Genomic DNA, 27,571 nt, shown 5'->3' on the forward strand with positions numbered 1-27,571 from the left:
TCGTGTGGGTGGGCGTGACAGCCCCTTTTGGCAGCTACACCTTGTGTCCTTATCTGATTAAAGGTGGCGCAGCAAAGGCGACGACAGAGCGAAGAGTAGAGAGACAGCAGGCAGAGAGAGAGAGAGAGAGAGAGAGCAAGTTGTTTGCAATGCATGCAAAAATGCTTAACATGTAATTGTGCTCATTCACACACATACACACATATATATAGGTATGTGTATGTGTGTGTGTGAGCACGTAAAAAGGTGCGCTGCTGTAAAAGCTAATTAAAATTCCATTACAAAACAGTGTTGCAAAGTGCATTTGCCCCTATTAAGAAGAAATAATAACAGTGTCTGCGACAACAATACAACAAAGGCGAAAAGCACAAAGAAAAGTCCAGAAACTTATTCTAATGAAAGAAACAAAGTTGACTTATTCATTTAACTTAATTAGTTTATTTACTCTGATTCATATATATAAATTTCTTACTGCGTGCTGGTCGGCTTTTGATTTCGTTTCTACTGTTTACAGGGTATCGATTTGCAACACACAGATGGCGCTCCATTCGACACATCGATACTGACGCCATCTGTTTTTCATTTTTATCACACTAGCATTGACACGACTCCACATTTGACGTCTATTATTAAAAAATGTAAATGCTGCTCCTCACCTAGTAGCACTGCTCCTCATGCTAACAACTGTAACTTGGCAATTAAAGAATAAGATAACTAAACCGTAAGCATATCATGTTATATGCAATTTGCAAACTGGAGTTTCTCGCCTTGAACACCTGTGTTGTGCAAACGACACATGCATTCAAAGTATTTTATTGGCATTATTTATAACAGTGCCATTTTGAGCGAACCATCAGTTCATTTGAACACACTGTTAGAATAACATAGCAATGTTAATGCCAAAAGTGTTCCCATGAACAATGTTGCTCAACATGAACATTGTTATTGTAGAATGTGTTGTTGAAGCGTGCGGTCGGTTGTGCGGTCGCTTGAAACTAAAATTAAATCAGTTTGAATGCAAATAAATTATCGAAACTAGATGTATTGCTTAGGGAATGTGTACGCAATAAATAATTATAAAAAACACAAGCAATAATAACACACAAGTTCAACGCTACATTGATATTTATCGGTTTCGGTTGCTGGCGCGTTGCGAACTCGAAAAAAAGAAATAAGAGCAAACGCTGAATTATTTTTTAATTAGTTTTAATTAAGCATTAAAAGCAGGCAAATAAAAACACAGAATTTCAATTGCACTCTGTTTTGTGTGACTTGTGAGTGAAGAAGAAGCAGCAGCAACAACACAGCCTCAGCAGCAATAACACCAGCACCAGCAGCAGCAACAGCATCGACAACTATAACAGCCAACAACAATAAAGTGATCGCGCGTCGTGCGCGAGAGTTTTTGTCCGCGTATGTGTGACCTGTGTGTGCGTACGCGTATTAGTGTGTATGTGTGTGTGTTTGTGCTGGAATGGAATGCAGTTATGAAAAAAAATAAATAAATAATTGAGAGCGCGCGCCCGCGCCTTGCTAGCTGCCTCTCTCTCTCGCTCGATCGCTCGCTTGCTTGCTCTCGCTCGCTTATCGTGTATCGCGTCCGTGGAAATATGTTGTTGTATGTATGTAGTACATTGCACAAGGCAAAGTAATACAAATAGCATAAACAAGAGAAACCGAAAAGCCAAAATCGAAAGAAAAAACGCGCGCCAAGTGACAGACAAGTTTTTTTTTGCCAAAATGTCGAATCAACAACAACCACAGCAGCAGCAGCAACAACAGCCGCGACAGCTTCCACAACCACATCCACATCATCATCATCACCATGTGCAACATCATCATCATCAGCAGCCTGGACAGCAGAGCGAATTCCCATTGCCGGATGGCTGGGACATTGCCAGGGATTTTGATGGCAAGACCTACTACATAGATCACATCAACAAAAAGACCACATGGTTGGATCCCAGAGATCGGTAAGAGCAGTATATGTATATATAAATATGTAGTTATAGAGACGTCTTGTCAAGGAAGCCCTTAAAAAACCCCATATAAATTCCAACTCCAACCGGAAAGAAAAGGTGCGTTGCGCATCTGCCAGCTCAGTTGAGTGTGTGTGTGTTCGTGTGACTGTGTGCGTGTGCATTGGAATGCGGTAAGAAGCAGAGGCAGAGCGGCGGCAGCTGCAGCCTCTACAGCAGAGTCGACAGCAATAAAAGCAAAATAAATTACATATTTTAACAGGGCAGCGAAATAAAATGAAAAACAACTGGGAAAAAATAAAAGGAAATAAGAAATAAGTTTGAGCATGTAAACATTCCAAAGTGATGATTAAGACTCCAAGTATAACTGAACTCAACTGAAGCAACGGCAACAAACAAAAACTGAAATGTAAAACAAAAAAAATGTACAGCAAAGCGAACGGCACAGCGAGCGTCGGCACAGACAACAAGGCGCAGTGGTGGGGCTCTTGGGGGGCACAGGGGAGTGGGGGCCAAGCTGAGAGAGAGCAAAAGTTAAATAAAGCTCAGCGAATGATCCGCAAAAAAAACGTAAAGCAAAATAAAAGGCAAGCAAAACTAAAAATCCCTCATACGTAATGTGTAGAGCTGTGTGTGTGTGGTGTGTGTTGTGTGGAGTGTATGTCACACGCATACATGCACACTGCGCGCACATGGAAAGAGAGCGACAGAGAGAGAATGTGAGAGAGCGTGTGCAATAAGCACAGTTGTGTGATCGGATGGTGCGGCGAGATGTTGTTGGTGCGAGAGGGAGGGGAGCTGACAACGTTCACATCAGGCCATAGATACATTTAGCCATTTGCCGTTTCGCCTCGACGTTCGCTCACATATTTGTGTACTGCCCGCTCTCTCCAGCTGAAGCTCTTTCGCTCGCACTCGCAACACAAACGCCGTCTGTCTTTTTACCATAAACAATTGCAAATGTATGTAGGAATTTTGCAGTTTCGAAATAATTGATTTCTCAAATTCTTTTGCTCTATGCATGTGTTTGTGTGTTCGTATATATGCGTGACTGGATGTGTGTGTGTAAGTGTGTTGCTGTGCTTCACGCTTTCAATTAACACAAACATTCCCTTTGTTTGTTTCAAATCGCATGGACATTGTTCAAAATGTTTCACTGAATTAAACAAACCGAAAGCGTTGTGGAATTTTTTGTTCGCTGTTTTGTAGCGTTTCGTTTTTGCTTGAGAAATGAAATGAAACATCTGCGCATTTTTGTTAGGGTTATGCATCAAGTTGATTTTGTGTCTACATATATGTGTGTATGTGTGCAAACATGTGTATGTATGTGTATATGAACATGTGCCAAGTGGGAAAAAGGCCATGATTTTGTATGGAATAGCAGCGAGATTAGCTAATAAGCAAATATATTGTGATATTTAGGGATTTGAGGGTGTTGAGTTTATCATTCGGTTAAAAATGATTGATTTTAAATAATTGATTTAATTAACACATTTTAACCATTCAGTTTTACTAATTGATCATCTCTTTATATGCAACATTGGGATCTAGATTATATAACACATAACATGGGTGATCCTTCACAATACTTATATCAATGTAATGCATTCCCCGATCTCTGTGTTAACTCAATTTCTTAATATATCTCTTTAACCTCCATTCAATTTGCTTCCATAATGAGCGACAAAAATCCCCCTAAAAATAAGTGTGTAGTTCCATCTAGTATTTATTGTACGCTTGTCTATATATTATTTTTTTTTATTCGTTCAATTTATTGGTGTTTTGCACGTTTCGCATATTTTTGCCACAATTATTTCGCCCCATCTTTGGCTATCACCGTCTCGTTCCTGCCGCGTCTCGCCGCCTCTCTAACACACTGTTCTCTCCATCTCGCTCTGCCGGCATGCAAGCTGTTATTGAATTTGAAAAAAAATAAGAAAAAATAAAAATAAGAAAAAAAATTGCTGCCGGTAGCGCGCAAAAATTCCAATAAGCCATAAATAAATTTATACCATGAGGCGAAGCGAGCCAAGCCTCGGGGCCCATTCGGGGCGAGCACAAATCTAGCGCGGCGATCAGCAAGGCCGCACTTGGAATACCCTTGAATGTAAGCATTTGGCATATGAAAATTAATTTGATATTGAAATTAATTTGAGACATAACAGACATACGAAGTATACGTTTAAAGCAAAGTTTAACCAACTCTTTTTTAATAAGTTTAGATTGCAGAGCAATGATCGTTGAGGTTACCAACTTTGCAACATGTCGAAACAGCTCTTTTGTAGGGTATTGAGATACTTGTGTATTTCACTTGTCTGTACAACTTTTCAACGGGCGTTATTTTGTTTTGTTTGTTTTTTTTTACTTTTTCTTTAATTCGGTTTTTTATATAAACAAAAAGTCAAAGACGACTGCGTCAGCGTCGCTGTTGGCCATGCTAATAACGCTTTTGGCTAGTTTTAGCCAATTGTTTGCCCCAACTTGGCGACACAGTGGAATTTTTTTATTTTTACATTTCTAGCCAATAAACTGTAAAGCGTGGAGCTTGGCTTTTGTTGTTGTTGTTGCTTTTCGGTGACAGTTTCATCGATCATTGTGAAAACATAAAAAGTCAAAAGACAACAAAAATTATGATGTTGCTGGAACTGCGATCATCAGTCATATGGGATCAGCTCTTAAACTAGCCAAAGTCTGTTGATTGAGGGTTCACATATTATCAGCAAATCCATTGTAACGGCAGCCAACGACAATGGCTACCGGTTATGATAGTCGACGTCGAATTCGAATACGAATTCGAACTCCAACTTGAACTCGAACTCGTTTGTTTTACATAAAATGGGCCTAGCGAAAGCGGACGCCGCTTGTTAGTCTCTGATAAAAGTCGAACGCAGTGGCGCCAGCAGCGTTAGTCATGAGGGGGGGACTAGTTGCAGTGGGCTCTATTCCCAATCGTTCCAGTGCGGCGCAACTAACGTCAATTATGTGAACGATATGCATGCGTATCTGTAGCTCAAATGAAACGTTCTAATTCTTGGTTCAAGCCGTTGGCATTTGCCAACGCAATTGCATAAAAACCGCTAAATGATCGAGCTGTGTGTGCGAGTGTGTGTGTAGAGAGTATGCGTGCCATTATGCATTAGATGTGGCGATTTTTTGCCAGAGCAGAAACAGTAAAATTTGCATAAAATTCAATTTGGTTACTGCAAAAGATGCCAGAGCCAATTCACACACATACACACGCAAGCAGAGCGAGCGAGAGAGATAGAGAGCGAGCGAGAGAAGGAAGCGGGCGGAGGGAGAGCTACATACAGGCAATGCAACTTGGAAAGCTGTAAAACGGCATTTTTCATTTAATAAATTGCACAAGGCAATTGCAACAACAACAAAGTCGAGGAAAAAAATGTAAAACTAGATGTTGCAAATATCGAATATAGAAATACTCTTGCATATAAATAAATTAAATATATATATATATATATAAATAATATATAAATAATAATAATAATAATATGTTGTTTATTAATTCCTAAAATGACATTGACTTATGATTAGACTTAGTTTTAAAACTTTATAATATATTTTTATGTGTTGCAAGTTGCATTTAACAAGGCTTCACTGTGCTGCCTCATCCAAAGCAGCAGCCCGCATTGCATTTGTGCAACAAGTATTTCCACTTAACAACAACAAGAAAAAGCTGCTGTTGCTGTTGCAGTTGTTGTTGCTGCTGCTGCTGCTGCCTTCGTCCAGGCCGTGATTACAATTTGATTACGCGCATGAATGCAACGCCAGCAGCAACATTTTCTAGTTTGGAGCGGCCCAAAGCGTCAAAAAATATTTTCTTTGCACTTGCAACGTGCAACGTGCAAGCGACATGCCCCATGCCACATGCATAGAAAGAGAGATACATTATGTATCTGGCAGATACATAAGTGCGCTGCTGGTCGCGGTGCATGTTTTGCCCATTTTAGCGGCTGTATCTCTGTGTGTGTGAGTGTTTTTCCCCCATTTGCCAGTTGCAAGTTGCAAGTGGCAAGTTGCAAGTTACCAGTTGCAAACTGCGAGCTGCCAACAAGCCAAATGCGATCTGAGTTTTCGATCTGTGAGTTTTTCCTGTCAACTCGCTCGCACTTGTTGCCCACTTGCCACTCCCCTGCCTGGCGCTCGCTCTGCTAGTTGCAGCAATCAACACTTGTGATTTTTATCAGGCATAATGATTTCCTTTTCAACATGTGCTAATTAAGAGCGCCGTCGTCGTCGTGGCATTACCCTTGAAAAGCTGCGCCCAGCTCCAAAGTAAATAACGCTGACCGATCGCTCCAATCTGTGGAATGGTGGAATGGAGTTAAGTACTATTCTAGTCCAGCATATCGATTTATAATAATTCAGCTGTCATTCCTGCAGCTGGGCAATTTTTCACTCACTTTGCGCTGCAAAACTGCAAACGTGAGCAGAAAATTAAGTTGCCCCTCCCTTTGCAGAGCAGGAGGAGGAGGAGGAGGAGGAGGAAGCATGAAGAAGTGGAGTAACAGCGGCAGCAGCATATGGACCTCCCCTCCCTTAGTTATAAATCCTCTTGACGCTGATTCGTACTCCGATTCCGATTCGCACTCCAAGGCTGTCTATGGATTTGGATTTCAAACTGCCCTTAGATAGGGTATTAAAGAAGATACAAAAATGAAGCATTTGATGTTAACTATTTTCATTTATATTTAAGTTGACATAGATAGAGTTAAGTCTTGTGACTGATCCTTTTATATGATCAGTCGTAATATATATAACATATAAAAATAACTATAGATATCCAGGATGCTTCTGACTTCAATTTCAGTTGCAATTATAATGCCAGGGTATCTAATCGTCGGCATTCCACAATGCCTTCAACAGTTCCTTGATTTTTTTACATTTGTTTTATTTTTTTTCTGCACTCGTCGACGTTTCGGGCCGCGCCATGTGCTGAGCTGGCTCTTGAGTGATCGTGATATATGCGTTTGTGTGCCCGCAGCTTGGCCTGCAAAGGTAGCAATTTTCCATGCATGCAATGAAAAATAATAAAGCAAAGAAACCAAAAAAAAAGCAACAAAAAACTCAAGTGAAATGAAACGAAATAAGCGCAGGAATGTGCATACTCAAGATAAATTGCTGTGAGATACTTTTGCATTGTTTATGCCTGTTGCAGTTGCCATGGCATTTTTTTATATATATATTTATTTTTTGCATCATTTGCAAGCGGAAGGAGACAGCCAAGCCCGAAATAAATGTAACCAAAGACTTCGTATATATGCAAGCTGATATATATACATATATATGTGCTGAAGCATTTCCTGATATTGCCAAATGCACGTACTGTTGCTTATATAGTTAGGAAATCTGTATAGATACGCTAATCAACGGGTAGGCAGGGAAAGATTCGCATCTATATAGCCTCACAAGTTATGATTACAATTATGTTTTATAAAATACTCAAATATTTGTGTCCTGTTCTATCCTTGAATGAGCTTTACGCAAATCCCAATCCAAGTCACATTCCACGCCATAATATACTCGACTCGCAATTGGCATGTGCGCCATGTGTTGCAGATCTGCTTGGCATACTATTGCCATATAGAGTGCATGGGGACGGGGTGGGGCGCGAGGCATTCCAATCGCTGGCAATTAATTGCCCTAATCAGGCACTGCCGTTCGCTGTAATCAGCTGTTGGCAGTGCCCGAACCCGAAGTCCGCTTTATGCGATGCAATGCGATGCGATCGCCAAGGAGTAGACAGACAGCAGCTGAAATGGAGATCAAGCTGAAGCTGAAGCTGAAGCTGAAGGCCCGAGGAAGTGCCGTGAACAGCTTAAAGACATTCCAAAAGATACGCTCGCTCTGCACTCTCCTCTGCTCTGCTGCTGCTGCTCCTCCTCCGCTTCGACATTTATCTCGTTGTGTTTCTTTTGTTGGGCGCACGAATCTTTTGTATTTTTTTTTCAGTAGCACTTTCCGAATGCCATTTGAGTGCACATAACATATTCTGAAGTTCGTATCTGAAGTGTAGGCTTATGGCTCTGCGCACGCGTATTCGTATTCGTATTCATATACATATTCGTGCTTGTATCTGTATCTTGTGGATGCATGTAGCGCATGCTGCATAATTAACATGACTCTGGTGAAGGCGGAGCAGACGCAAACGCAGCCGCTTCAGGCTTCTGCCACAAAGTATCTGCAGCTGTAACTGTGTATCTTTTCTGTGTGTGTGCGTCTCTGTTGTCTGCTACTCAATAAAAAAATAAGAAGACTAAAAAACGCGCTGTGGAATTTTTCATGCTGCTTTTTGTGCTCATGTTTTGTTGTCGAATTTATGGCCTAATGAAGTGATAAGGCACAGCCAGACAGAGGTCGTCTACAGGCTGCATTCCTCGCATGCCCCAAAAAGCTATAGCTGTATATGGCAGCTGTATATGTATATGTATATGTATGTATCTTAAGCTACAGCTTCAGCCTCAGCTTTGGGCAATGCATCTGCTGTCAAAATGTTTAGCACAGCGACGCATAATTCATTTTACGCGCAAGATTTTCTGCTATTCAGCATCTGCTCCATCTGCTTCTTCCTCATTTCGGTTGCATTCCACAGATACTTGAGCTGGAATTTATTGGTTTGTGGGTCAGCTTCAACGTGCGCAACACTTTCAGCCCGAGCTGCTCATGTTTTTTTGTTCTTTCTTTTTGTATTTTTGTTTTTGGTGCAAAGTTGAGAAAAGTGCAATCACATTTGAACGTTGCATAGAATACGCGACGTGCCACAGCCAACAACGACGACAACGACACACTCACACACAGATGCATACAAATATACATATAGAGATACATAGATACTCCCGGCATCAGCTATAGCTATAGCTGCAGTTACAGATACATGCACTCAAGTGCAGCACATAGAATGCCATGGGTAGGGTATGAGAGAAGGTGGAAAGGGGTGACTGGGGGGCTGGCTGGCTGACTGCCTGGCTGCATGCATGAAATGGCCAACAAACCGGCTCCGGTTCTCGCTGCTGTGGCAGCCGCGTCTTAGAAGACAGCAGCAACATAAAAAGGAATATAAAAAAAATGTTGATTAAACTGCTTAAATGCGCAAAGCTGACATTCATGTCAAAGCAACTCCGCTGCAATCCCCTCCACTGCCTGCCCCGCCCCCTCTTCATGCTGCACCCCTCACATTTGCACAGTCGTGTGCAGCTTGCTAAATACAAGAACACACACATACACACATGCATACATACATAAATAAGAACATTTTATGGCCGTTTGGAATGTTTTGCCAAATACAAAAGGCTTGCAGCAAAAACAACAACAGCAAAAAGCTGGGCGTAGCGTAGTATGGCAGCAGCAATAGTAGTTAGTTGGCATTTAAGGCAATGCGCGCATTGCTTCAATAAATGCATCCAAACACAGATACACACACACACTGGCGCACAAATTGCATTCAATTGGTGCCGCGTTTGCTGCGAGTTCACTGCAACTTTAAAATATTTTCCAACAGCAACAACAACAGTTGCTGCCAATGTTGTTGCTGCTGCTGCTGTTGTTGTTGTTGTTGGGCATGCCTCAAGCAGCGCGCACACTCTTTGCTCTCCGTTGGTGTCTCCAACGGCTGGCAGCCGTGCCCGCTCCCACAGCCAGCCGCTCGCTTGATTCAAATACCCTATATGTAAAAGCTAACAAGCAGGTTATACTATTGTGTTACATTGTAAGCGATCAAAGAAATGCGAGAAGATGATGATTTTAGGATCTGTTATATACCACATCATAAAAAGCTGCTAAAACTCTTTTATCTTGTTGGAAACCTTGATATACTTTGGGCCAACATCTAGCTAGTTGTGGCTTCAGCTATTTACAGGGTATGCCAGCTATTCAGTACACCCGTTGGCTGCATTCTTGCTTGTTTTGCTTTCCGCGCTCCTTCGCACACTCGCTCGTTGCTCTCGCTCTCATCGTTGCTGCTGTTGCTGTTGTTGTTGTTGTTGTCGTTGTTGTCGTCGTCGTTTCATAGCGTAAATAGCAAAGTTGCTCGTACAATTTTAGAAGAACTTGTCAAAACCGCATTCCTGAGCCGCTGCCGCTGCGCAGTCGACGCGACGTCGCTGCTGTTAGTGAGTGTACGTGTGTGTGTGTTTTAGTAACTGTGTGAGTTGCTTTGCTGGAGGCAACTGCGACGACTGTTGCTGTTGCATTTTTGTTGCTGCTGCTGCTGTTGCTGTTGCTGCAACTGCAACGAGTTATAGTTATTTATGCATGTTTGTGCGTTTGTTTATTTGTTTGCTTTGGAGTAAATGATCGCGTACACACGCACACACACACACACGCATACACACATACATTCATACATATACATTTATGTATGTATCTGTAGCGAGTACATCTGCTGCTGCTACTTAGAAATATTTTGTCTCATTTGTCGTGCAATTTTGCTCGTTGAACAACTAGCATGAATAGCTCAATTGCCTGCCTGAATGTATATCGAAAATGTATCTGTTGGCTGTCAAGATACAAAGTAGAGCGTCTTTATTTGATAGAGATCTAAATATCGACTCTTTCTGCAATATAAACTCTTTGAATAGCAGCATGTAGCTTATAGATTCCTGATAATGTATCTCCAACTAAGTATGTTTTTCTTATAGCACAAGTGCATCTGCCAGATACTTAAACTTAAAGGCTATATTATAGTATCTCTACTTGGTACTCTAAAAGTATCTTTTGTTTACATTCCTGAAACATATGTAACTACATTTAAAGACTTTTACCCCAACTTCGACTTCGACTTGAAGTGTACTCAGAAGTGTAACTGCTCCACGTTCGTTAACTAGGAAAAGGCAGAAATATGTATTGAAATCAATTGGTTCTAGCTAATAACAACTAGTTATTGTATAATTCTAGGAATGCCACGAGCGTTGACCATAAAATTGGAAATCTTTCACGTTTTCAGCCGTCTGCCTAGAGGTGTGTGTATGTGTGTGTGTATGTATTGAAAAGATAAACAAACAACAGCAAATATTGAATACAATAATCGTGGAATTCGTTTTTGGGGGATTTTATTGCGGCCAAATGTATAAAGAGAAATATTATAGATGAATGCACAGACCTGAGCTGGCAGAGGGCTATCGAAATGCAAGGATTTATTTATTTATTTATGACCTGGCGTTAAAAATAACAGCGCACAAATATTTTTGCATACAACAACAAAACTTAAACAAAACATTCTTCGTTATTTATAAACAAAAGAAACGAAAAAAAAATTTAAAAAAAAAAATTGAAAACAAAAGCTGAAAATAACAGAAATGTTAATTGGCCCATTTGACATGGGGCATTTTTCTCGTCTCTGCTTATTATTTTTATTTTTGGTCAGCAGCTTTCATTCTTGTTGGCATTTTTTGTAGTTGTCGAAAAGTATTTTTCAAGCCCATTGTATTGTTGCTGTTGCCGCTGTAGCTCGTTGGCATGTAAAGCAAAAATAAAATATGTTTATATACTATACGCATATATGAGCCGAAATTAATGAATAAATTTTTGAAATAATTTTTGGCCGTGATGCGAATTGCCAAACTGTCTACAAAGTGTGCGCACAGAAACTGACACAAAAATGTACAAAAAAGCCAGAAGAATTGACACGCCGAAGATCATATACTCTTTACTTTACAGATGGAATTTAGGACTTGCTTGTACAATTTAGTGATAAACGTTATATTTTGAAGTCAATTTGAAACGAGTATTACGGTAATTGTGATATTAATTTTGATGATTTTTTTTGTTGCAAACTTATTACTCGGGCTTAGATATTGTATAGTGCTGCACTACTATTTTTATGAACAGTACTGCATTTATCTATCTATGACTATCAAACTGGATAACTCAATCATAGTATTCACTATGCTCGGATAATAATTGTTCAAATATTTTTGCTGTTCTTCGCATTCGTGCCGAGAATTTCCAAACAGATCAACGTCTATAAATAAATTCAATATTCTATGCACATGCGGGCTAATGCTGTATTCTTCATTTCGCATGCACTCAAAACGGGGGTATTTTCTAAATTATATTATGCACTTTCGAGGGTAATATATCAAATTGAAATAAATATAAATGATTCTTTTGGTATTCGTTATTGGCAGCTGTAAATTATGAAATTTCATTTGGCTAACAAAAATTTCAGAATGCGAAAACAGAATTAAACAACTTCCATAAATAAATAAATAAACGAAACGTAAATTGAATTTATGTTTATACATACATAACACACATATATTTTCAGCTGGCTGGCAGCAAATGCAACAAATTGGATTTAATATGATTCCAAAGAAATTTTCACTCGCTTCCTTTAACATTCTGATGTGAAATTGCTAAGAAATTATAATTTTTTTCCCATTTTATTTGTATTTTGCTTATTTTTTGTATTGTCCGACGTTACCCATGGCCGGATTCCCAGCAAGAAAAAAAATTAAATAAAGTAACGCTTGCTTCCAGCTAAGAGCTAACTCGTGTGTCTGTGTGTGATTATGGTGCCCTCCTCCCCAGTTATACGCTCGACCTTATGCGAGGAATGCGCCCCCAGCTCAACTTAAAGCGTTCGTCATATTTACAATGCAACTTCCCCTTTTTTCAGCGCACTCGCGCATTATTACGAGCACATTCTATCAGATACAACCAGCAGATACAGCTACAGCTACAGCTACAGATACAAGTCTATATAGTATATAACAAATTTTTGCTGTCGACTGCTGTCTGAGACTTTGACGTCGCGTCGACGTCGTCGTCGTCGCCGTCGTCGTTGTCGTCATTTCGCGTTTCGCATTCGCATTCACGTTTCTCAGATGGATTTTTCGCCTTATTATTATTTCAATATGCGATATACTTACACACATGCATGCTTACATACATGCACATGTGTATAATATGTTTGTAAGCGCATATGTATGTAACTATCTACATACATACGTATGTGCCCATGCGCTCAGGCAGTCGGCAGCTCAACCGTTCGGCTGCTCGCTTGGCTCACAGTCGCTTGGCTGCTCTGGTATGTGAAGGTCGCAACAGTTGTTTTGTTAATGACAGAGTACAACAGCGACAACGACGACGTCGTCGTCGTAGATGGCTATGGTAATGGTAATAGTTATGCTGATGGCAACTATAGACTTTATATTATAATGTGTGTGGGCAGGCGCACGATCACGTCAAACTAAGTATTGTTTTAGCATCGGACTGCATATCATTTGGGATAAAGTCTATTTTTGCTCAAAAAGAAGCAGGGCCATTAGAAACTGCAAAAGATACAAAAGTATCTTAAGATTGGAAATGTATCTAGCGACTTCAACTTATGAAGAAATTAGTGCTTGTATAACATTAGAAACTGCAAAAGATACAAAAGCATCTAAAGCTTGGAAATGTATCTGAAGACAGATCAGCTATGGGCAGCCAATTTGAAAATTCTGAGAAGCGGCTAGAGCCAGCGAAAGAAACTGCACAGGTGGACACTTTGCAGTCCAAGAAGTTCAAAGCAAACTTTGCACTTGTTTGTTTTTTGTTTGTTTTTTTTTTTTCTGTCGCTGCTCTTGACGTTGTCAAGGTTTCTTTATAGAGCGCACACATGTATTGTATTTAGCAGGAATTTTGTGTGAAATATTTGATCATGTGTGTGTGTATCTTTGGGTGCCTTGGCATGTTCCATGTGGGCGTCTCGAACGACACGAAAATGTTTCCGAGTTGTCGTGTCGAATTTAAAGCTTTATAATGCGCATACCACGAATTTTTGTTGACGTACCGAATACCGTTTGCATATTTCCCAAAAGCGAGCGGCGCGACAGCAGCAAAAGTTTGAATGAAGAAGAATTTCAAAGCAATTTCGTACGCTTGTTACAGTGAAATATTGGCATATACACATTCTCTCCGAAATGGTCGCCCATATTAGCATATGCATGGGGGCATCCACATAGATACAACATATATGTGTGTATATACGTATATCCACAGACGTCAAAGCGCTCATCGATCAATGGCACCACGAATGATGGCCAGAAAGCTCACCTTGTCTATTGGCCCGCATAATTTGGTAGTTGTCTACCCTGTCTGTGTATAAATAGAGAAAATGTTGACTCAACTTAAGACTCTTTCTATTCAACTCAAAGACAGATTAGATCTCTTTATTCTTATGCATATTTATGTAACTCTGAATGAACCTTCACTGCTTGATCAGTTCGTGAAACTTAATGTAAGCTAAAAGCTGACTTTACTCATCAAAGTTCTCGCGTACTACCTCTACACGCCATTTCTATGTACGGGGTATTGCAGCCAGCAGAAGCTTCAGATTTCTTTCGGCATTTTCTAGGTAATTCACCATACACACAAATCTTATTTTTGCTATTTCTTCCATACGTTGAGCAAAGTTTTTGGAATTTCAAACAGTGCTTGCTGAAAGTAAACAAACGCTTTTCCGAATCTAAACCAAAAAAGAAAAGAAAACGAAAGAATGCCCGTCAACAAGTCATAAAATATCATAAATTTCAATTTAAGTTTATTTTGCTTTTGCTTTTGCCATGAGCCCCACAAAGGCGGGGAGGCGAAGGGACGGGCTGAGCTGTTGCTCCAAGTGGGCGCTTTTGTTGTTTGTTGTGCATGTGTGTGTGTGCGTGTGTGATTGTGTATAAATTCTATGAATTTTTTAATAGTTAATTTGTATGCAGTTGGCATTGCGCATGGCGCAAAAATTTATTTCAATTGTTCACTTTGGAATTTATGGTAGACATTTTGTGATTTCGAAATGAACGCCAAAAGCGCCAAAGAGCAGCCAGCAATAGCCAACAACTTGGCTATTACGAGCTGTCACTGGTCTCCATAAGTGGGTCTTCCATGTAGTAGTTCCCATCGTCTCTGTGACTAATGTCATCCAGCCCACGCCATTTAAATGGCCGCATGGCCTGAGGTCGAAAAGTGCTCACGCACACACACTCTCACACATATATTTCTATATACCTATGCGATCTCGCAGCGCTGTAATTGACACCCACTTACGAAACTCCAGATATCGATACTCTAAAAGAAAGGCATACGAATATCATAGATATTTACACCCAACTCTCTTCTGTTTTCTTCTTTTTTGCTTTTGTGTGCCTTCCACAGATTGTGAAATACCTTTTAAGATAAGGAAAAGCCAGAAATTGGTTTAGGCTTATCTCGTAGGAACGTCTGTAGACATGGAAATAGAAAAAGCTGAAAAATAACTTTGACGCATGCGCAGTTCATTGACTTTGAGTCACCTTTTTGAAGTTATTATAGAAAAAATATGTATAGAGGTAGTATGCTTAGAGCTGGCTCATAAAATGTGCATTTGATAAGCTCCACACCAAATTGCTTGAAGTGCAGCATTTCCGCTTGCAGAGACCCTGCGCGGCGGGAAATTATGAAAAGTGCGCCGGAAGGAAGTCAAAGTGTGAGAGACATGGGGCACAGGAAATGCAGTTAATATCTTTTTAATTTGCCCCAGCCCCAATCGCAGTCGCAGGTAACAGCAGAATGTGAATGACACCTGAAACAAGTTACAAAAATAATCGTAGAGCAATATACTCATTATATGTTACTTATTTTTCATATTTATTTCTTTTTAACAACGTCGACAACAAGCAGCAACGAGCAACGGGCAACGAGCAAATGGAAGCGATAAGATAAAAGCGACGTACGACCTTTATAGCTTAATTTGATTAAGCTCTTAAATATTTTTGTACGCCTTCTCTGATAAGCGATAGCCGAGCACAGCCCAACCCAACTCAAGAAGAGACAAAGCCAAGCCAAGCCAATCCAAGCAGCAAAAACATGTGATAATCATACCAAAACATTTATTTGTGCTCTAGATTCCGCTCCATTTCAACTTATGTGTGTCACAGTTTCATATGAAATTATTTTATTGCGCTCTTTATAGTCTGGGTATCTATAACTCTTTATAAGTTATGCATTGTTATCGAACTGTCAATTGTGTGAGATGTGCTCAACCTTAGAAACTGAAATCGGATGGAAACTTAAATAATGGTATCTTTTTAGATGATTTATACGAGTTTAAAGTCTATAGTTAAAGTTCTATATGCACACTTAGTTGTAGTGTTATATATACATATACATATACATACCTATACATATACATATACATATATATATATAGCCTAACTACCGAGCATTATTTACTAGTTCTCCCGACATTCCAGTTAAGTGACGTTCATATGGCCATATATGACGAGCCCATATGACGCAGATATTCCAAAATGTTAATCTTTTTATGCTGATTAATATTTCTATCAAGTGTTTCGATACTTAACACACACTTTTAAGTTCAGCTGGTTCGGCTGTAGTGTTCCGGAGTTATCTTAACATGTGACGATCTTACGTATGCCTAACGACCATAACGTAATATTTAATGCAGTTAACTGGGAAACAATTGCGTCAACAGTATTTGTTTATTTACTCGCGGCCCGTACCTATAAATACATGTAGGTATGTCAAGGTGATGTTCGATTGCCTGCCTGATAAATTGTCTTTAATGCTTATGTAGATATATGTGCTGTGCTTTTTGCATAAAAAACTGCTGTTGTGATCTCTGAGCTAAGCCAAGCTGGGGCCAAGTGGGCCATGCGCTTGAATATATATATATGTATATTTATATTTTTATATAAACCGGAAATCGTTGTCTTTGTCTCGTTCTAAGTGTGTCTCTGTGTGTTTGTGTACTATATATTGAAGAGCGTGTGGTTTATTATCTCAGTTCCGTTAAAAACAAAACAAGCGTAGAAATATAGAGTAAACAATTAGAGCAGAACTTGACAGTGACTACGTGATTTGGTTAAGCTCAAGCCACATGCATATATACATATATATATCTCTGTATAAATACAAAGGTAGATGATAGATAGATAAGTTAGGCCCTCTAATGTTTATGTTGATCTGCGATTTATGAAATTTCTCGAAAACCGGCTTCAACTGTTGCTGTTGCTCTTGCCTGAGTCGTCTCTGATGCCTGCTGATTGAATTTGAATTGCTAAATGATGCTCGGGCCAGGGCGATCAAATTGGAAATTCCTTAACTGAATTAATGATCGACTATTAAAATAGATGAAAGAGAACAGAACTTTGACGCTTCTTTAATTTGTTTTCTGTCACAAGGCTGCCGAAAACAAAAGTTTCCAAGGGCCCAAAGCTAGAGTCGACAGAAAAATAAACCAAAACTTGAATAAAGCATTTACATAAATCCAAAAATATAACCGAAAGTCACTTAAAAACAACAACTAAATATTTTTGAACAAATATATACATACGTATATAGATATATATATATATATATATAGTCAAAGAATCATTTGGAGAAATACGTTTTATGAGCGGGCCAATTAGCATAAAACGCGTCGTAAACAGTTAAATAATATTGTTTATACAAATGTGTCTATGCTGTGTGTATCTGTATCTGCATATACATATTATATATTAATATATATAAATATATATATATAGATATATAGATACATTTGTGTCTGTTTGCATTTCGTTTGAGTGCTGCCTAATGACAAATTTTTGAAGTCGCTAAAGTTGTTTTTTTTTTGTTGGTCAACACCATCAATGGCCACTTGTATGAGCAGTCATGCCCAGTCATGCTTCACTGTAGTTGTTGTTGTTGTTATTGCTATCGCTATTGTGACAACGAAATTCATGCTGAAATATTTTGTTAGCCCGAAACTTGTTTGGGCCTCTTTATTTTGTATTTTTGTTTTTTTTTTTTTTATTAAAGCGCGAATTTATTACAGCGACGCTCAGCGCCATAAATATTTTGTTTACAATTATTTAATTTATGCAGTTTTCTTGAGTCGAACGCCACGTTCAATGTGGGCTGCGGCCATTTAGCCATTTAGCCAGTTAGCTGGTTAGCTGGTTAGTTAAGCCAACAACTGCTAAAAGGCCAACGCCAACGGTTTGCTGTCAGCGCAAGTTGAGAGGAAGCCCTATTACTTGATGCCACAATGCACGGGGCACGCCCCGGCAACCAGCCACCCACTCAGCTATTCATTGATTTTTGATTTGCTTGGGTCTCGCTGAGGTCAAAGTGAGTCGATTTAAGCGCTAATGGAAAACCATAAAAATTTGCCTGCACTTCAGGATTGAAAGAAAAGTCGAACTTTTCTATAACCATTCGTTTTGTAATATTTTTTTACATTTTTTATAGCCAGCTGCGTTTAGCCACACAATTTGCCACCTGTGCAAACGAGCGGCTCATTTGAATCCACGAAACAGAAATAACTTGCAAACTATTCAAATTTCAAAACTAACTGTGCTGTCGGCAAAAAACGATGTGCTAGAATCGAAAATCTAGTGTTACCGGGCCAGAATGGGAATGTATTTGATTTCAACATAAAACGACGTTTGCAACGAAAGCTTCGCACATAAACACTGCCTGAGCTGTATTCATGTTCTTGTTTTCCCTTTTACTGCCAATCTAAACTATTGAGCTCAAATATTTTATCTTATCATAAATAAATAGTTTCATTCAGTTAAAGATCTGTTTTTTCAAGTGTGCCGATTGTAGGCATCAAATCAAATAAAACACGAGTTTAGCTGGCAACTGAGCTATCTCTAGCTATATCACTCAACCATATTGTTTGGGTCCGTACGTGATATTGATGTCTCAGTCGGACGATCGTTATGTTTATTTACACAGTTTAGCTCGCATGCAAATAAACAGTGCTCGATCGTAACTGAAGCAGATATCAGCTGCGTATAACGTGGAAAAGCCAATGAAAACAAATACAAAAGCTCGTCCATTTAAAATTATGAAACCCACAATTCCCCCCGTTTTTCCTACTCTGTTCTCCAGTCTTCCTCTGCCGGCTGTTGACATGTTCTGTCGCTCGCCAGATAGTTTTGTGTGTCAGTTGCTAACTTGGACTCTGTTCCGAGATTGGGACATGTCTTTGGATACCTTTTTGTCTGTGCTGATGTTTATTTATTTACGGCTGCACTTTTTGCTGATATAACCCCATCCCGTTTCGCTCGCTCACCCGTTGACCGCTTTTTTATTGTGTCCAATCTGAACGTTTTTATATGACACATTTTGCATGCACTTTGTCCCGGTGCACAAAAGAAAACACAAACTCAAATCAATCCGAAGTGAAACACATGCAATTTGAATGATCGCTTATCGCCAAAAGCCTAAAGCAAATCGGCATTTCGTTTGCGACCCTGACCAAGTGCACGTCGTCGCCCTGACGACGTCACAACTAGCTTATAATGATCAGCTGATAATAAAAGAGGTATAAAAACAGGCTGCTGGAATGTGCTGAGTCATTAGAGCAATTTGAATAAACATATATCAGGGCCAAACATCAACGCATACTTGGCTAACTGCTGAAAACTTTATTTCCTACTAAAAACTTAAGAATGTTGGGGCATGATCAGGCGATCGATATATAATCTGCTGCTTGCTCAGCAAACTATTTTAGCTACACTCAGAGAAAAGGCGATATGCTTAACATTATTTAGTTAAGAATTTGAATACTAATTGAATAGCTAAGATACATTTGCCAACTCATAGATACTTTTGGTTATAGCTCATATCTGTGCACTGAGCTGCAGCCACTGCGCCAACAAGTTTTGTTCTTGGAAAATTCATACTGAATGCGCAACTGTCCGACAGTTGAGCCACACTCTCTCTCTTTATATACATTTATATTCATATATATATATATATTTATATATATCTGGCGCACATTTTATTATCGCGTCAGGCCGCCTTTTGCGCGCTGCTCTTTTAATGGCCGCGCGAATTCCACAGCAATGATTAATTAACAAATCATATAAATATGCCAGCCCTAAAGAAAGCAACAAATATATTTTTCAATTAAAGCACATTATCAAAGTATATACAAAGAGTGCGTGTGTGTGTACCTATTGGAGCAATTAATTTATGAAGATTAGTAATTATCATTGGAATGTGAAAATGTTGTTGTCTGCGCTGATATTGAAATTGAATTTCGCAAACAAACAGCTCAACAAAAATAAGAAATAAAGACAACAACAAACAACGACAACAACAACAACAACACTAACAGTAACAACGACAACAGACAACGTCATCGTCATTAGCTATTTTGCCGCAGCGGGAAAATTGCGACCTCGATAAGATTAAACATATGGCAAATACCATCTGGGGGTACCAGGGGGCATTGGGGCATTTTATATGGCAACAACAAACGCTGCAGGAGAGTAGACATACCATTAGGCAAGTGCTAATGCTGCATGGTAAATATTTGTAGTCTAAGAAATATGTGTATGTATTCGTGTGTTTTTTTGCCCACTTTTACCGAAACACACGGCAAAAAAAAAATAAATAAAAAATAAAAATGCACACAGGAAATACCAGACAAAAAGTTGTCGCTAATCTTATCGAATGGGCCCAGAGAAACGTTTCCAATTAGCTGGCGTGGGAACAGTTGGCCACAGACGGTAAACAGGTTACGATACATCTTAGATAGGGCCAGCAAATACAATACTAACCGAAATCTTCTCTACGGAAATTCATTAGCGATTTGTTGTCTCTATGCAAACAAGCTGATAAGCTAAATATTCTCGGCCAAACGAGTTACACATGGCTAACCTGGATCTGACCAATTTCGTCTATCTTTTTGTTTTTGCAGCTACACAAAACCGCAATCGTTCGAGGACTGTGTGGGCGATGAGCTGCCCGTGGGCTGGGAGGAGGCGTACGACTCGAATATTGGACGCTACTATATCAACCACATTGCGCAGAGCACACAGCTGGAGGATCCACGGCAGGAGTGGAAGAGCGTCCAAGAGCAAATGCTCAGCGACTATTTGTCTGCGGCGCAGGATCAGCTGGAGAACAAACGCGAGATGTACGATGTGAAGCAACAGCGTCTGAATCTTGCCCAAGAGGAATACAATCACCTCAACAAGCTGGCGGCCAGTCGCAGCAGCTGTAAGTATACCCAAAACATGGCCTGGCCCAAACGATTACACCTTTTTCATAATTACTGTGGCTGTCGAACAACAGCGATAAGAGATTTCACAGTAATTGCCCAATAGATAAGCACATTCTTGTCAGCTTATAAGCAAATATTTTTTGGCCATGCCTCTAGATATGACAGCTAAATTAGAAAAAAAATACTTTAAGCCTAATCGTAAATATTGGCCATATAAATTAAATACTTAAGTAAATGGATCCAATATCTGTTGAAACTTCTGCTATCACGCATTAGTTTGGCTGCTGCAAGATCAGGCTCAGCTTATTGATTTACTTTGCCTTTACTTAATTGATTAGCTCTTAAGAGAACTTAGCTATACTTTAAATAAGCGACCCATTTCTTCTCTACAAGGGATTTAGCATTAACGAAATTTCTTAACTAATTCTCTTTGTCTCACTCTTGCTCTCTCGTAGTATGCTCGTCGTCTAGCTCTATGAGCCGACACGATCCAGAGCTGCTGCGCGCCGATCTGATGCTGGCGCGTGAGCGTGTGCGTCAACTTAAACAGGAGCTGAATCACATTACCAATGATATATCCTACACAGAGCGCGGCATGAACACGCTCTACTCCGTGGGCGAGAAGATCAATGCGCGCCAGAACGGCTGCTACGATATTGCCGAGGTGCAGGCGATACGCGAGGAAATGCTTAAGGTGCACAAGTCACTCGTCTCCGGCGAGAAGGTGCGCGAGGAGCTGATGCGCAGTCTGGTGCAGATCAAGAACGAGCTGAGTCGCCAGCAAATCAACGAGGAGAACGCTGAGCTGCTCAGTGCCGCCTCACCTTTCGATCGCGTATGCGTGGCCAGCCAGACAGATCTGTGTGGTGCCGGCGAGCATTTGAATGGTGGAGCACGCTTTGCTGAGATGGCCAAGACGAAGCTGCAGTACGCGGAATGGAGGAAGCACATAAAGAAGCTGCAACAGCAGCTAGCCGATCATGTAGAGCGCATTGAGCCTGGCCAGCTGGAGTCCGACAAGGATCGCATATTGCTGATACAGGAGAAAGAGAAGCTGCTCAATGATCTGAACAGCATATCCCTGAAATCGCGCAGTGCAGAGGAGAAACTGGTCATACAACAGACGCGCCACAAGCTCGAGGAGGATCTAAAGGAGGCGTACGAGGCGACCAACACATGCGTTGCGAACCGCCTGCGCTTCCACGAGGAGAAACAGCTGCTGCTGGCAAAACTGCAGGAGGCGCTCAAGTCCACAAATCTGCTCGAGGAGCGCCTCAAATCATTTTCCTCGGAGAGCACATTCTCCATTAGCAGCGGCAGCAGCCTAGGCTCCCTCTCCACAGCCAGCAGCAAGAGTGCGCTCAGCTTTACGGACATTTACATAGATCCATTTGCCGTTGGTGAATCGCCCATTGATGTGGTGGATCTGCAGCGACGCTCGCAGCGACTATTCCAGCAGCACCAGCGCTTGCCACCCGTGCACCCAGCCGTGCAGCTGCAGCAACAGCATCAGCTTCAGCAACAGACGCAGCCACAGCCGCAGCCAGCCTCAGAGGTCTCGCTGTCGCCGCGCAGCAGCCTTTCCATAGAAACGCCACCCGCCTCACCTTTGAAGTACAATGCGATTGCCGATCAGCCGCAGACGCAGGCAACGCTGAAAGAGGAACCCACCTACGCCAATGCGATGCCTGCGCCACCCGCCTACACAGCTCCACCTACTGTGCCCATGGCATTGGCTGGTGTACGCACCCATCCCTACGATCTGGACTCCACAGTGCTGGACTGCATGATGCTGGAGGCGAAGCTGCAGAAACTCAACCTTTCCTCGCCGCTCAATCTAAATGGACCGCTGTCCCCCATCTCGGAAAAGCCCTCGCTGCTGGATCTGCCCCAAGAGATGCTCAGTCGGTCCTCCTCCACCTCGAATACGCGCTCCGTTTCGGCAGCCGTAAGCAACGAATCTGTGGCCGGTGATTCCGGCGTCTTTGAAGCATCCCGTGCGCATCTGCCGCGCAAGGAACTGGCCCAGGTCCAGATTGGCCTTAAGTATCTGAAGCAGGAAGGCGTGCTCGTTGTCTCCCTGGAGCGTGCCAACAATCTGTCAGCCCTGTGGACGGCGACCACGGACAACTCGCAAGTGTAAGTGCAAAGCGTATGCTTGACTCATGACGCAGTTGCTCATTTCGCTTTTCCCATTGCAGGTATTTGCGCGCCGCTCTGCTGCCGAATTCGCTAACATCCATACGCACCAAGGCGCTGGGTGACTTCCAGAAGCCCGTCTTCAATGACACATTCGCAGTGCCCATCTCGCTGGACAAGTTACTGACCAAGAGCCTACAGGTGACCGTGGTCAGCATGACGGGACAAAAGGAGGAGATTATTGTAAGTCCCATAGACGCTAACTTTTAAATAAATAAACCCTAATCCTTGGAAACACTTGATTCGCATAGGGCACGCTGCAGATCAGCATGGCTGAGTTTAATCCCGATGATTCCACGCTGAAGTGGTACAACGTGCTTAGTTCCAAATTTATACCGACATTTGAGTCTCTGGACTTACCCTCCACAAGCGCCGCGGCAGCAGCTGCCGCCGTTGCAGCAAGCAACAACATCATCAACAACAACACAAGGGAGGAATCCTCGGATGAGTCGACAATAACTTCATCACAAACCTCAACGTTGACGCGCAATCAGGCGCCGCCATTGGAGCTGCAATCTCAAATAGCCGAAGAGCTGCCCGAGCACGTGCGTCTCAATGAGCAGCAGTGCAGCGACGATGATGACGATGATGAAGACGAGGAAGATGAGCAGCAGCTCGTCGGCACTCTCGGTCTGACGCACTGTAAGTCTAAATCCGTTTGAGCTTTGTTCTCTTAACTAATTCGCATTTTAAATCCCTTCAACAGCCGGGTGCATGCTGGATGCTTACCTGGAGAACATGAAACAGGAGTATGCCGATAAGGAGACCAACACAGATTGCGCCTTTCCACCGGAGAAGCTGCGCAACCAGACGCAGCTGCTTGACGACAGGCCTGTGAAACGCTCGCAAACATTTACGCCGTCGGCGGCAGTCAGCAAGAATCGTTATAACTGCCGGCTCAATCGCAGTGACTCCGACTCGGCCATGCACTTCGGTGTCACGCCGCACACCTTCCATCGCGGCGCTGTGGAGCGGCGTTCGCTGCGCTTCCAGCCAAAGGCGACCAAGTCCGTCACAAGTGAGTCCATCTGCAGATCCTGCTTTCAATTCGAATATAACTAAATCATATTTGTTGTCCCTTAGAACTGCATCATACTCACATACCACGCACCAGCTTGGACTTGGAGCTGGACCTGCAAGCACAGCACAGCAAGCTATACTTTCTCAACGATCAAATCTCCAAGTTGCAGAACCTCAAGGAAGTGTAAGTATACTGAAGTAATTAATCTATATCCCCATCGAGTGCTCATTATTTTGCAATTGCCTTATAGACTTCAGAAGGCCTGCGATAACAAGGACCCGTTGATTGCGGCCTGGGCCATTGAGAATGAAGAATTCCAGCGTTTAGTGGCACGCGCCGACCCCACCAAGTGCCCCGAGGAGCGTTTACTGCAGAAGCTGCTCATGAAGACCACCAAAGAAATACACAAGCTACGCAAGACCAAGGTGCCCAAAGGCTGCCCAGATTTGGTCTCCTTCAAGTAAGTTTTCAATATGCAGCTGCCAAGAGGGCTTCTAGTTGCTAACAGTCGCCGTTGTACTTTGCAGAGAGAAAATGTTCTTCTTCACACGCAAGGGTATGTCTGTGCCTGAGCTACCCATTGATTTTTTGCTGCCCGATGCGCAAGCCATTGAGGAGGAGGAAGAGGACGACGACGATGATGAGGAGGATAATGTGGCTGAAACAGCCATTGCCATCAATACGGCTCTGGTGGCCAGCAGCAATAGAAATAAGAATCTCAGTGAGCATCACCATCGATCAACAGGCGGCGCAGTGTCTAAGCTGACTGCCACGCCCACTTCAGCCATTAACCCAGCCCCTGTTACAACACCCGTCCCAGCATCGTCCAATGCCAACGAGGCCAAGGGCGAGCAGCAGCGCTACGACTACGTCGTCGACCGCAACTACGGCGTCGAGGTGTAGTTCCCACAAAGAGATTGGGAGACTGGGATCCCTTCCCACCTGAGCTGTATATTTTTGTAATTATTTTTGGTATTTATTTGCATTAAGCGAAAAGTATTTATGTGTATAGAAGAGAAACTAGATGAAACTGATGTAACAAATATCTGTGCCTTATAGAGAAAGAGTTGGAGCAGACCAACAACAAAAACCATACCAACAACAACAGCAACAAGAAACATGCAAGAAATGATATAATTATTTGTAACTGCATAGAACTAACTAGCCTTAAATGATATATATCTATATATATATATATATAGTAGTATTAGTGTAGACCCATAGTCAGTTTGTACTAATTGACCCCCTCCACCCACATCCCCACAAAAACTGACCCTGTATGAAAAGAGCAAAGCAAATGTCTTATATACCTATGTCCCGCCCCGCAACGCACCGCTCCGCCCGCCCCACTAAAAGCGCGCACATTGCGCGCTATGAAACCTATCAAATTCATATTGAAAACCAACTGTATTCTTAAGACTTGAGCAAATTATACGAATGAAGAGGAATATTTTTATATACATATACATAATATAAATAGTACATATAGAGACTATTGATACATTTTAAATTAGTTTAGTGCAAACACCAACAAACATACAACTAAAAAAAAAGAAATGAAAATATTTATTATATACATACATATAGAAATGGATGAGTGCATATTACTCCAATCTGTTAGTTTAATTAGCTTGCGTTTTTGTTAAGCTCAAAACGAATTCTACTATTTTTTTTTATAAAAAAACCTATGAAAAAAAACCAATACACAAACACAAAAAAGTCCATGTACCATATTAGTTAAACGCTATATGCCACACAGAGGTATATAGCATAGCTAAGAACGCGCCCTAACAAAAGAAATGAAATATTTTATTAAGCAAGCCTGTTAACATTGTTAAACTATTGCCCTGGAGCTATGAATTTGATGAGAAAATCAAAACAAAACAAAAAAAAAATGAAGAACTAAACTATTAAGTTATATGTAATTTTAGTTTAATTTTAGTTTCTGCTTTCTCAGCTCTTTGTAAGCATCGCTGTTGTTTTGTTAAAACTAACCGCAACCCGACCCCGCCCCTTTCCTCGTCCTTCAAACTCAGTAATAGAAATAACGGAAAGAGAGCCCCACATATTTTTTTATATATATACGTTAGTAATTTAGCTATAATAAATTATATGAATGAGAACATGTATATTGTAATTGTGCAATAAACAAAAAAAATTCTACTGACATAATTGAAAATAATAAGCTTTATTAATTTTGTTCATATGGAAAATTGCTCGGTCAAGATGTTTTGTTCCAAGATATCTGAGATATGCCAAGAAATACCCCCACGTCTTAAAATGCTATAATTGTCGAATACAATTTGTCATGCTTTAATTTAGCTGCCGGAAAGTATGCTACACTTTATATTGCTCGTAAGCGCCATCTGGTGCAAAATTCAGTAGTATGGCAACTTAGGAAAGATGTAGCCTAGAAGTACTCAGCACTTAGAACTAACTATAAAAGAAATATTTTGAGATTCAATATAAGTAAATGTGTGTACATATAAGGTTTTTTTTATAAGTTTTTTAGTTTTGATATCCTTGTTTCCATTAAATTTGCTCGATACAAACTATGCAAAATATAACTTCTTCTACATGCCTGAAAGTATGCAATAAATAATAATGAAGCTGTCGTTGATTATTAGACAGCGCCATCTGGTAACCAAATAAAATACTACAATAGATGCAGCCTAAAAGTATGCAGAAGTTAATCTTTTTATTATGATTTTACGTCACGTTTAGCAAATCCAAATGTCAACTTCGAACCTTGAATGTTGGCTTCTTGCTTGGCTCAGTAAAATATATGTAAATCAATAATTTAATATAATAATTTATTTCTTAATAATTGTAACAACTGCTCGACATTCATGTCAAATTGGTTGATAATTTAGAATTTGAATTTATCAATGGAACTTAATAGAAGGAATCCGTGCGGAATTGAGTTGTAAATTTCATGAATCCGACAACAATTAACTGAGTTACAATCTTAAAGTTAGGATATTCGGTTTATATTTATGTTTGTTGTACTTTATCATAAACTTTATTCACATAAAAATAAATAATTATTACATTTCGATATTTAAATTTTAACCAAGCAGCGCTGTAAATTACCGCGTCTGCCAGGGCACATCCTGTTCAGGGTCTCCTGCTGCGGCGATAGTCCTTGTTTGTGTTGTCATTATCATAATGCTTAGTTTTAGTGTGCGTATTTACAAATATGTTGCAAGAAGAAGAGCTTAATTAACGGGTAAATGTGAAACGGTAGACCTCCGGCTAAGGATTGGATGGGATTCGTGATAATTTTTATGGATGTGCAATTTGGTGGAACGGTGTTGGTTCACAGTAGACGGAGTTGGTGCTTGGTGGTGTTGGTGGTGCTGGTGATATTGGTGGTGC

General features: G+C 40.8%; 1 protein-coding gene across 1 annotated transcript; it reads left to right on the forward strand.

Annotated features, from left to right (window-relative positions):
• Nucleotides 1-941: 941 nt before the first annotated feature.
• LOC111597806 (protein kibra) lies at nt 942-26,083 on the forward strand. Its single transcript, XM_023312691.2, has 9 exons — nt 942-1,973; nt 20,668-20,969; nt 21,429-23,112; nt 23,175-23,355; nt 23,424-23,814; nt 23,879-24,190; nt 24,256-24,376; nt 24,444-24,653; nt 24,721-26,083. The coding sequence occupies exons 1-9, from the start codon at nt 1,621-1,623 to the stop codon at nt 25,094-25,096; spliced, it is 3,930 nt and encodes a 1,309-aa protein (XP_023168459.2). The 5' UTR covers nt 942-1,620; the 3' UTR covers nt 25,097-26,083.
• Nucleotides 26,084-27,571: the final 1,488 nt, after the last annotated feature.

This window comes from Drosophila hydei, unplaced genomic scaffold (assembly GCF_003285905.1).
Source record: "Drosophila hydei strain 15085-1641.00,03,60 unplaced genomic scaffold, DhydRS2 tig00008119-arrow-pilon, whole genome shotgun sequence".
NCBI lineage: Eukaryota > Metazoa > Arthropoda > Insecta > Diptera > Drosophilidae > Drosophila > Drosophila hydei.